This window comes from Cnephaeus nilssonii (assembly GCF_951640355.1).
Source record: "Cnephaeus nilssonii genome assembly, chromosome: 19".
Lineage (NCBI taxonomy): Eukaryota > Metazoa > Chordata > Mammalia > Chiroptera > Vespertilionidae > Cnephaeus > Cnephaeus nilssonii.
In genome coordinates, this window is record NC_137090.1 from 16982416 (window position 1) to 16994801 (window position 12386).

General features: G+C 39.8%; 1 protein-coding gene across 4 annotated transcripts in view; it reads right to left on the reverse strand.

Annotated features, from left to right (window-relative positions):
- The window catches only part of CEP112 (centrosomal protein 112), a 310297-nt gene that overhangs the window by 66748 nt on the left and 231163 nt on the right, over nt 1-12386 (reverse strand). For all 4 annotated transcript variants that reach the window (XM_079798269.1, XM_079798270.1, XM_079798271.1 and 1 more), the window contains 2 exons: nt 7373-7435; nt 1044-1193 (listed from right to left, as the gene is read on the reverse strand). In XM_079798269.1, coding sequence (XP_079654395.1) covers nt 1044-1193; nt 7373-7435 — 213 coding nt within the window. The remainder of the gene's footprint in view (nt 1-1043; nt 1194-7372; nt 7436-12386) is intronic.

Genomic DNA, 12386 nt, shown 5'->3' on the forward strand with positions numbered 1-12386 from the left:
ATGCGAAAGCCCGTACCGCGAGAGGGATGTCTGTCTGCCACCGGCAGGCGGACATCCCCCAAGTAGTCCCAGATTGCTAGAGGGCGCAGGCCAGGCTGAGGGACCCCTCCCACCCTCCAGTGCACAGATCTCATGCACTGGGCCTCTAGTCTATATATAAGAAAGCAACTTACATTAACACTAACGTTTCCCTAAATTACTCAGATAGTCTACAATGGGCTACAGAAAGCAAGATGGGTGTTAGGCAGAAAAGGGCAGTGATAAAACCCAAATGTTTCTTTGCTTTGTATGATTACTCTACATGCTTTAAGTATTGCTCTAACAAAGTAAAGTCACCAAAAAACAATCCTTTGCTGAGAATTCTTAAAAAAAAATTTTCTCTTTCAAATCTTATTTATAAAAGTTTCCAGATGCTTATCCTCACAGATTAAACACTGCATGAGGCGGATCCACACAGGAATACTCATTGCTACGGAGCCAAGGAAATGCCACTTGGAGATGGGACGCCTATCACCCCAGGAACCAGAGTGCAGGGGGTGTCTGTTGCTACAAAAGGTGTGTCTTTCTGAAGCCATTTGGAAACCACCTAGATACTCAGCATACACATCCGAGCACATCAAATAGTTGGCATTCCAAACCTCAAACAGGTTGTTTCTCATCACACAAATGCATAATAAGAGGATGTGGGCAGAGAATAGGATGTCAATTGGAAGCTGACTTCTGAATTTATTAGCCAGCAGTCCTGGGCTGAAAGAGTCATCCTAATCTCAAGAGACAGTTCCAAAATGGTTCTCAAGAAAGAGCACCGGGTGGTTTTCCAGTATGTGTTCAATGTGAATGGAGCAGGTTTGCCAAAAATGACTTTTTATGCTGGCATGTGACCTCTCAGAGGGAAGCGGCCTGAGTCACCGGACACATCAAAGGTGGCCAGTGAGTGGGATGACTGCAGGCTGTGTGGACAAGCCAGATACCTGCACGCATCTGCCCCCTTTTAATTACACTGCAGCAGCTGGGACCACTGGTTACTGAAGTCTTTCGATTACCTTGATTGCTCGGTCATTATCTCTAATCAGCTTCTTCTTCTCATCTTCAAACTTCTGGGTAACATCCTGCAGCCGCCTTTCCGCAGCGAGTTGCTGCCGGCTGCTCTCTTCTTTCAGGGAGGAAATGGCTGTCTGGAGCTCGGAGATGGTCTAAAATGAGAACAGCATGCTATCACTTGCATTCTTCAGCGAGAGGCGTCTACTTCATATGCATTTAGCTTAACAAAGGAATGGGATTGGCAAGACTCTGCTTCACAAACTCAGTATTTCCAATTAACATATCACACACTATAATGCATGAAATTCCACCCAATAAAAGACTGTAATAAAACGGTGAATGGTGAATAACAGCTGAACCAAATATATTTGGAAGACATTTCCACGATAACATTCCACAATATTTACTCATCAACAGAAAGAACATCTGTGATCTCAAATATATGAAATGCGTCAGATCTTATTTTACTGAGAAATATACTTATTGGAAAGAAAAAAGCTATTTGCCTTGCCTAATACTTTGAACTGTAATAACCAAAGAAAATAAGTAAGAGTTCATTCTCCATAGTTACCTAATTCTACACAGTAGTTTTTGAGTATTCACCAACGTCTGAGCACTGTGCTAGGCACTGTAAGTTCCTATGGAGGCATTATTATTGCCCATCAGCTATTAATGGAGAAACAGAGGCACAGAAAGAGGTAAATATTTTACGTTGTTGAAGATGACATCCAACCAAGGAGAAGGCGGGACCTGAACCATGCACAGTCAGAGCAATTGCTGCTCTTAATTGGTTCCTCAAACCAGGCTACTTTGAACAAGGTTTTGGGATTGAAGAGAAGTTTATGATGACACAGTTCCAAAAAGGTTGCTTTCTTCCTAAGTGCTAATATATCCATGAAAGTTGATTTTGGTCCAAGTAGTGTCATTTCAGAGACTCCTGGAGTATTCTCTACACTTGAGAACTGGTTCTCTCTATGACTGGGTTCCCTCCCAGTTCTCAAAGCAATCATCTGACGAGGGAGCTTTGAATTTAATGGGCCGACTCTTTCTTTGGTTTAGATGTATCCATTTCCTTTCAAATTTAGTAGCGATGACTTTCCAAAGCAGGAAATGGCGGTTCCTTCTAATAAAAGAAAGAACCCTAGTCCCGGGTTAGAACAGAATTCTGTTGGTTCTATGGGAGAAGGGCTGGTTGATGGGAAACACTGGGGAAGTTAGTGATCTTCCTTGGAACTCAGTTTTCCCAGTAATTATTAGATGACAAAACTAGTTCACAGCATTTTAAGGCAATAAATAGAAAGTGTCTGGAGTCTCCCAGAAGCCAAGTCCTATAGCAATAATAGTTGTTACTACTGACAGAAATAATAGCACATTTACAATAATCTGTGGGGTACTTATGCTTTTAGAAGGAGCTAATTCACTGTAACAAAGTTTAACATTTAAAATTTGTAAAGAATCAAATATTAAGACAATTGTGAAAGAAATGACAAAACACATAATAGCAGTACAGTCATATTTTTAAATGCAAACTTGACCCTTCTGCTGTGAGTTGGGGAATTCATTTACTGAGAATGAAGATGTTTTCATCTGTTTCTTGAATTTTGATGAAGTGTTTCCATTCTGGCATCAGTTCCATTAATTCTCATAGCACTTCTATGAAACAGGGAAGGTTAAATTTTTACAGTAAATGTCAAAAACTGAGGCACAGAGTAATGAACTCACTCACAGTCACAGAGCCAGAGGAGCCGGAGATAAGAAAGAGCCAGATTTCCTTGGCCCAACATGAAACTTGGGATTGGTATTTTATAAGAACATGGGGCCAAATAGCAAAAATAACTTACTCTTTCAATGACTATTGCAGTGTTTCAAGCTGAGTAAACTACAACTTTGCAGAAGTGGTGAGTTTAATTCATTGTGTGTTGGATGTGTGTGCGTGTGTGTATTTGTTCTATGCAATTTTATCGCGGGTATAGATTCATACATCTATCATCACAATCATGCAATGCATTTTTAAAGTACAGGGTAATTTCATTTCTTTTTTAAAAAGTAAGATTCAGATTAGCTTTATAATGGAAGATAAAAATATTTTGGGGTTCTTCAAATGACAAGGGTGTGAAAGAGGGATCTCTCATATTCAGAAGATTTACGACAACAGCACATCAGAAAGATAGAAATGCAGGGTTTGGAAGGAACCACTAGTAAAGCATGCTTGCTTTTGTGTGGGAAATGAAACCTTACATTTTTGGGGGGAATAATGAGATTATTTTGGGGAAAATCATGAGATTACCTTTGGAAAGTTAATTTGAAAACTTATGAAGATGATATAGGGAGAGTGTCAAAACATTTCAGGTGAAACACCTTGGACAGATAAACAGATAAATTGGTTGATAGACTGATAGATAAGATAGCTACAGAGACGTGACTAAAATATAGATAATTTTTAAAAACTGATTTGAGATTTACTTTAAGATAGAAAATAATCACACTAACTAGATTAATAAGCTTTAGGTAAGGAACAAAATTCACCTGGTTGTAGACACAGAGTATAAGAGAATAGGCTATTTTAACCTTAGCTCAGTGCACATAACTGGCACCCAATAAATACTTAAGTAGTAGAATTATAATCAGAGTAAATAAAAAATAATTACTTGAAATAGTATATTGAGATAAGCTAGCCTTTCATAGAAAAATTTCCAAGAAAAATGAAAACTAATCTATACAATCCTAATTAAACCCCACCAGTTTGGGTTGAGTCTAATTAAAAATCATAGAACAAAATGCCACCATTCACCTAAATGTGTACCTGCATTAGCTTCAGAGAAGGAAGTGAATTAGAGTATTAAAAATTAACATTTTGGAAAGCAAAAGGAGAGCTCTCTGGGGCTGATACTGCAAGCATCCTATTCCATGAAAGCTATCATAGTTAATAATGATTATTGAGCAATTAATACTTTGAGTTAATGTTAGTGGTCTTATTAGGTCTTAAAAATAGCAGGATTCTAAATAGAGGTTAAGATTTTATCTTTAACTCACTTCACTGTTTTTCAGGTCATAGTAGAGTTGGAGATTTTTATAAAGCTCTTCTTTAAAATACCATAGACGAGACAAGGCATCCTTGGGGAGGTTCAGTGAACATGGAAGATCCTCATAGACTAAGTGGAAGAGGGGCTCCTTGACACCTTTTGCATTCTGGGTTGTCACCCTGGAGAGTGACAGGAAGGCTGGGGTGTGGGACACGTGGAGCAGGCCCAGGCACTGATCTGCAGAGGTATGTGGGAGCAAGTGTGGGTAGCGGGGAAGCCGGTCCTTGGCAGTGGGTGGGTGCTGGCATCCAGTTTTAGTTTTCTCCACCACCACTTCTACCCCTGCAGATGGCAATATCTTTCTTTGACCAAGTAAGTCAGTTGAGTGGGAACCAGCATTAGTACTGAAAAGGGAGGCTAATATGTAATATTAAGATAAAAAGAATAAATACATGACTCCGATAGAATGATCCTGGAAGTGTGCCCAGCGATGACGGGAACACCATCCGGGTGGGCATTGAGAATCCCAAAAGGGGTACAGTCCTGGATACGCCAAGGGTTTGGTGTACATGGTCTAGTACAGTGATGGGCAACCTTTTGAGCTTGGTGTGTCAAACTTCGCCAAAAAACTGAGCATAACTCGGGTAGTGTGTCACTTTGAGGAAAAAACTAACTCCAAGACTCTAGTCACAAATGTTTCATCCTCAGGAGCAGCAAATGTTTCATCCTCGGCATGCGGCCGCGTGTCATCAGAAATGGCTAAGTGTGTCAGTGCTGACACGCGTGTCATAGGTTTGCCATCACTGGCTTAGACATTGAATTAGAGAATCCAGTAAACAAACTGGAAAACAGAAAAAGTCAATCCATGGTTCTGTTTTACAATGTTTATTTTTAAATCATCTATTTCTCTGAACTGACTGGATCATCAACCAATGTTTCTCATATTCAGAGGTGGGCAAACAAATACTGCCAATGTGAGGTTGTCATCCTATCTTTTATGAGAAGGATGGACTCTCTCTTATTATGTTACTAGACCCTTTCGACGGTTTTTTCTGACTTGGTGTTGCACTGGCCTTTCATTTATGAAATGATGGTCAGAGGACATGAGAGTTGTTACTAGTTGGTTTTTCCTCCTCTTCTTCCTCCTCCTCCTTCATGTCTTTCATTGGGAAAATATTCAGCAACCCTTTACCTCTCCAAATTTTGGAAGGAGAGTTTAATCAATGAGCAAACACCCCAAAATAAACTAATTAAAATAAATAATGTTTTGCCCTTTCCAAACCCCTTCCCTTCTTTGCTCCCTCTTTTGCTTTCTCATTGCAAGTTTCATACTATCATTGTAAGAGCTAAAAGTGGTTAAATGCTTTACTAGGTATTAGGCTCTGCACTAAGCACTTTTGTGGTATTGTGTTACTTAATCCTCTGAGGTAAGCATTACTCCCTCCTTTTACAAATGAGCAAACTGAATTCCAGAGAGGGCAGGTAACTCGCTCAAGGTCACGGAAGCAGTAGGGCTGGAATTCCAATTCAGGTCCGCTGCCCTGGGGAGCTGAGGTGATCTTCCACACTCACTTCCATTTAATTTGCTTTAATACCAACTAATCGGCCTTCTTCACACATTCCTTCAGATAAACTTAAACACCCCTGGTTACACTCCCATCATGGAAGCATTTTGTCAGCTATCTTCTATCTCACTTTCGGTCTGCCTCCCCCATTTAACATAAAGCAAAATCAGCAGGATGTGAGGCATGCCAGCTGGGCGGTTTCCATTATTTCAGTTTAAACTTTAACTTTCAGAGTAATAAGATTTCTTTTGATTATAAGATTTTTTCTCAATGGATTATAAAGGATATTCCCCATGTTTTTTCCTCAAGGAAGGTCTGGAATAAGGGCAGTCAAGACAATCATCATCTTTTTTTTTTCAATCCTCACCCAAGGATATTTTTTCCATTGATTTTTAGAGAGAGTGAAAGGGAGGGGAGAGACAAGGAGAGAGAAACATTGATGTGAGAGAGACACATCGATTGGTCACTTCCCACACTCGTCCTGATGAGGGCCCAGGGATTGAGACTGCAGCCAAAGGTACAAGCCTTTGATGGGAATCAAACCCGCAACCCTTCAGTCTGCAGACCAACGCTCTAACCACTGAACCAAACTGGCTAGTGCAACCATCATCTTTTTAAATAAACACATATGAGCCTTCACCTGAAGATTTTTGACTTCCTAATGGGATGTAAATTATGACATATGCACATTTTCAAAATAATTGTAGAACTTAAGAAATTTCATGATCATCACCACCAAAATTTTGTGATATAAAAAATGTGAGGGAGTGGGTCAGGCTGGGGCAGTCAGATCCAGGTTGGATCCTGGCTTAGTCATTTACTAATTATGTGACCTTACTTTCCTGAGCCTTAGTTTCCTCAACTGGAAAACTAATAATAATTCCTAGTCTCAGTGTTATTATGAATGAAGACAGAATGAGTCAATATGGTTAGTGCCCCATAAAATTCTTGATATTAGTATCATTTTGTTGTCGTGTTGCTGTTACTACCAATTGTGTGGTAACTCATAAAATGGTACATGCATTTCAGTTTACTACCACGTTTCACTGTATACATTAAGAAAAGTTGAGTTACAAAGTCATTAGTTATGATGCCACAAAACTAAAATGAAAGTATTTATTTAGTTAGAATTATTCATACCACTAAGGAATGCTTGGGATTCCCTGGGTGCTGCTCTAGGACAGCCTTGTAACAACTCGTGCAGAGAGCACTGTAAGCATCATGTCAAGTAGAGACAGGCATCAATTATTGGCCTTTTCAGATCAAAACTACAAAAGTAACAACACACAGCAAGCTGTGAGTGGAGGGACTTATTCTTCTTTTTCCTAAAAGGAGTCAACAGTTGAGCTGCTAATTTAATGCAGACACTTGCCATTTTGAATTCTGTTGTTAAGCTGTCTTTACTGCAGCAAAATGGAATATTGCAAAAAAGCACAGATGGTATCAAACTGCTTACATCACAGATGTAGGCGTGTGCCTCCCGCCCTCGTGAAATATGCTTCGGCCTGGGCTTGCTCAAGTGCACAGGCTGGTTCTACCACATGTGAGTGTGTGTTCACATGGTTCAATTTAAAAAAGTTTTTTAATAAAAAATATTAAAAGCATATATTACTTATCTATGTACCCATCAAAAACATGAAACTAATCTGTGAGGAACTGGAGAGAATGAAGTTTAATTCTAACATACAAATGCTTTTATGCATATGTTCTTCTCGTTTTGTTTTTCTCTTCCAACGTTCTTACCTGTGAAGATTTGGCAAGCTTCTGGGTGTACTCCTTCTCAATCTGCTTCAGCCTGCTGTTGGCCTGAAAGACACACGGACATGAACACACACACAGTGACCTGTGAGCTTGGTATCTTGCACATGCCTATCACCAGCAGCTGGGCTGGCTGCCAGCTGCACCGCCCTCTGGAGCAGCCAGAAAACCACAGGGCTTGTCTTTGATCCAGCGCCAACTATTCATCACTTAAAAAGCAAAGAGCAAAAGAAAAAAAAAAAAGATCTCTCCTGCCAATTATTAGACAAACACAGACTTCTGTGGAGAGACAGAGAAAGGGAGAAGGAGAGACAGAAATAGAAATAGACACAGAGCGAGTGTGAAGGCTCAGAAGGTAGAGTGGGGAAGGGGAGAAGAAACAAAGGAGAAGGAGCAGGAAAAGGAAGGGGAGGGCGTGGAGCAGGAGGAAATGTAACACTCTTGCCCTTAGTTTAAAGAGGAAAGAAATAGATGTTCCCAGACAGGCAGATAGGAGATTTCCAGATTCACTGAGCTGACCTGAGCCCCCACTCTGCCTAACACACAAGAACAATTTTTTGAAGTGACAAATGTATCTCATCAAACAATGTCCATGTCCTGGAAGCAGGGTGGCCTTGCCAGAATAAGCCCACGTACAGTGTGATTGTGTCCTTTGCCACTCGAGGTCTGACTTTTTTGCATGTGACCTGCTTTCCGCTCTCTGGGCACCTTTGGGACCCTCCCTTTATCCTGAGTGTTTGGAAGCCTCACAGTGACATGCCCTTGACTGGGCCTTCCCGTCCATGTGCAGGCCCGGAGTAGGCCCTTCCAACCTGGGCTGGGTTCTTCGTCTCCAAGGAGGTTCTGGCCGCTATTCTCATAACTGGCTATGCTGTATGATAAAAAGAAATAATCAAGGGTGACTTCAAGATAGTTGTCCCAAGAAACTAGAAGAATGGGGTGTCATCATTACCTTACATCAAAATCTTGGTGGAACAGGTTTTGGGAGGAAGATCCAGATGAATTTCGGACACATGAAGTTGGAGATGCCTATTGGACATATAGTGTTGAAGTGAACATGTGGACATTCCAGTCTGGAGTTCAGGGGAGAGGTCTAGGCTAAGTATACACCAGCATATAAATGGTGTATAGGACTATGCTACTGGATGACATCTTAAGGCATCGAGGGTCTATAAAAACGGAAGTACAAGTATACTGAGCCCTGGGCCTGCCAATGTCAAGAAAGCAAATAATGGCCAGAGAGATAAGAGGTCAGGGTAGGATGGAATCCTGAAGCCACATAAAGACAGTGTTTCAAGGAGTATTCCACTGTGTCAGATGCTACAGAGAGCTCGTGCACAGGGAGGACTGGGAAATGACCACATGGCTTGAGCATGTGGGGGACATTGGTGATTTGGATAGAAGCAATTTTGTGTAGTGGCAAGGAGGAAGGCTAGATTAGAGGGAGCCTAAGAGAGAGGGGAGGAATTGGAGCAGATACAGACACTTTGTTCAGGGTTTTGTTACAAAGGGAAGGAGAGAAATGGGTTGGAAGCTGCAGGGGAAGTGGGCAAAGGCAGGGCTGACTTGTTTTGTTGTTGTTGTTTTTGTGAGATGAGAGAACTAACAGCATACAAGCTAACGGGAAAGATCTGCCAGGAGAGAGGGGAAAATAGATGATGCCAGGGACTCATTGGAGACATGTCCTGGAGGAAAGGAAAGGTCATGGGATGGAGAGTACAGGGGAGGAGGAGGCCTTTGCTGGGAAGTACAGGTACCACCCCTGCAGCAGTGGTGGGAACTTCTGATTCATTCCATCTTCTCCATGAAGCAGAAGGAACTGTTCATCAGGTTAGCAGGAGGAGGGCAGAAGAGACTGTTGGGAGACTCGAGGTGTGAGGCAAGAACATGAATAGTCACCTGGGAAAGTGGGGAGGGACTGCAGAATGCAGTAGGAGTCCATGGACCCAGGAAGCATTCTGGACCACTTGAAATGACCAATGCTGAATTTAAAGTGAGACCAGATGGTGGTATAAAAAGCCTAGACCTTGTAACAGCGAAATAGAGCAGAATCAATACTCTAAAGAATAATGAGAAATTAGGTAATTGCTTGAATAATTGAAGAAATAAAATTTATTTATCAACCTTCAAGGCTTTTACTATGTATTTGAACTTAAGTCACAGCTGCCCGAATTTCTGAACTTTTCAATTACATCTAAAAACTCTGGTTGAGCATGGTTGAAAAATTATAGCTAATTTATCATGCAAACTGTCCCCCAGACATTTTTGAATAATTTTACTCTCAGCATGGTATTGACTTACATTTAACGTCATACATAAATTAAGTTAGGGTTAGCTATTTGAATCCAAGTCTTATTTTCATAGCTATCATTACTATAGAAAAATACCCTTTTCCAATAGTCATCTACAATATGGCCTGAATAGGTATAGAATAACAGATGAGAAAAAATAATAATTTAGAAATGAGCAGAATTGTTTTATTGTTGCTGTTGTTTCAACCTCACTGCTCCCGTGTGTGCTTGGCTATCCCTTCAGCCTTCACAAGCACTCAGTTCCCCTCTGCTTCTCTAGGGCCTCTTCCTTGTCGAAGAGCCCATTGTGTTGGTCCACTTTCTCTATATAACTCCCATCAAAATCTCAGGTTTAAAACCCTATTGGAAAAGAACCAATCAACCAACCAATTTTCACAAAGGTGTCAATGGCTGTTAGTCATCTTTTAACATTTTTTTATCTTCATTGTTGAAAGTATTATAGATATCCACTCCCCTCCCCCCCCATCATCTTAATATAGTACCCTTTTCTTGCCGGGCACTTCACATTATGTTATAATTCAAAAGAGTCTTTCATCCCTTTATTTTCCATTTCCCATCACTAATAGTGAAAATTCATACATCCATGATTTCCAGGAAGGTGATTTGGAGGGAATAAAATTAGGAGACTCCTCTTTTCAAGGCAAGTCCAGATCTCATAAAGATACATTTCTTTAAAATATAATAGTATAAGTTTTGGAATAAATAGGATTAAATAAAAGGATGCTTCCCAAATTCTTTAAACAGTACAAAGCTCAGATTATTATGCAGTATTTTCTACTAAAAGTTTTGTAGGCACCCATTTGAAGCTTCTTCAAAGCTGAATACAGTTATGGACTACCCTATGGAGCATAATTCAGAGAATTCATAATAAATACTTAGATTTAATTTATTTTAATTTTTAAAATTTAGACTATTTACAGAACTTTCCAACTTGAAAATCTCTACATATTACATCAAAATAAAGGCATAAATTTGTGAAGCATAAATAAAATTCATGATTTCCACTGGGACCGTGGTGAGGTAGCTGGGACCATACTTCATCTGCTACAGTAAACAGCTAGAAAACTGGACAGAATATGGAGAAAACTGTTAGGATGATGGGAAACAAGCAGCACAGGACTGTGACTGTGAAGGGAAGGAGAACAAAGGGGGTAAACCCGACAACCATCGCTTTCTTCCTGGAGGCACGTTCTGGGCCTGGCCACCGGGAAAGGGAGTGGAGCACAGCACGGCCGTTTGTGAATCGAGGAGACAAAGATTGGAGTCTGGGAAGGCCGAGCAGCCGGAGGTTGCCGGGGCAGACCACTAGATAGGAGGAGGGCGCATGCAGAAGTCCAGATAGCTACATGGGTTCAGCTGAGTCTGCTGCTGATACTTAGCTGTGCAAGTGTAGGGTTAAGTTCTACAAGACCAAGTACAAAGTGATTGGTGAGCTTTAAGATAAACAATTCCCAAAGCTCACACAGAGCTCAGAGATTTTCAATCTCTGATCAGTCAGAATGGAGAGTCCTCACAGAACATCCAGGAAAGCCACAGTTATGGGGTTAAACTAGTTTTGGAGTAAAGTCAACTTTAAATTTGCTCTAACAAAGTTTGAAACAAGCCACAAATGGATCAAACTGATAATCTACAAGTAACTTAACAGCTTCCTAAAAAAAGTCCAATATTTTTTAAAAGAAGTAAAGATAATCCAGCATTCAACTTAACTTTTATAATGTCCAGCATCCAATAAAAGATAACCAGACATGAGAAAAAGAAGGACTATGTGAGTTATAAGCAGGAGAAAAATCAGTCAATAGAGTTAAACCTAGAAATGACAGATAGTAAAATTAGTAGACAAAGACTTAAATAGCTATTAAAAATACACCCAGCCCTTACCAGGTAGTTCAGTTAGTTAAGAGTGTCATTCTGATATGCGAAGGTTACACATTCAATCCCCAGTCAGGGCACATAAAAGAATCAACCAATGAATGCAAAATAAGTGGAACAACAAATCGATGTCTCTGTCTCTTTCTCTCAAAACCAATCAATAAAAAACCCCACACCCAAATATGTAAATAAAAACATGAACATAATAAGGAGGGAAACAGAGGATATTTTAAAAAACTAAAGAGCCTAGAACATAATAATATATTCTCTGAAAGGAAAATTTCACTTGATGGGTTGAACAACTAATTCAACCCTATAGAAGAAAAAATTAGTGAATATGAAGAAAAGGCATTTTAAATATCCAAAGTATTGCCAGAGTGACAAAAAAACTGAATGAATATAATAAATAATCTTAGTAATCAGCAAGACTATATCACATCATCTAACATATGTGTAATTGCATACCAAAAGAAGAAAGGCTTGGAAAAATATGTGAAGATACAATGGCCAAGATTTTTTCAGTATGAAGAAAACTATAAACCTACAAGCAAAGATCAATAAAGGAAAAGATAAACGCAAAGAAAACCACATCAAGATAATTCATATTCAAATTGCAAGAACAGAAATAAAGATAAAGTCTTAAAAACAGCCAGTAAAAAATAGATACTTTAAAAAGATAAGACTGTCTGAGGATTTCTCATTGGAAACTGTGCTAGCCAGAAGATAATGAATCTTTAAAATGCTGAAAGAAAAAAAATCTGTCAATCTAGAACTGCATATTTAGTGAAAATATCCTTCAAAACTGAAGATGAAATACA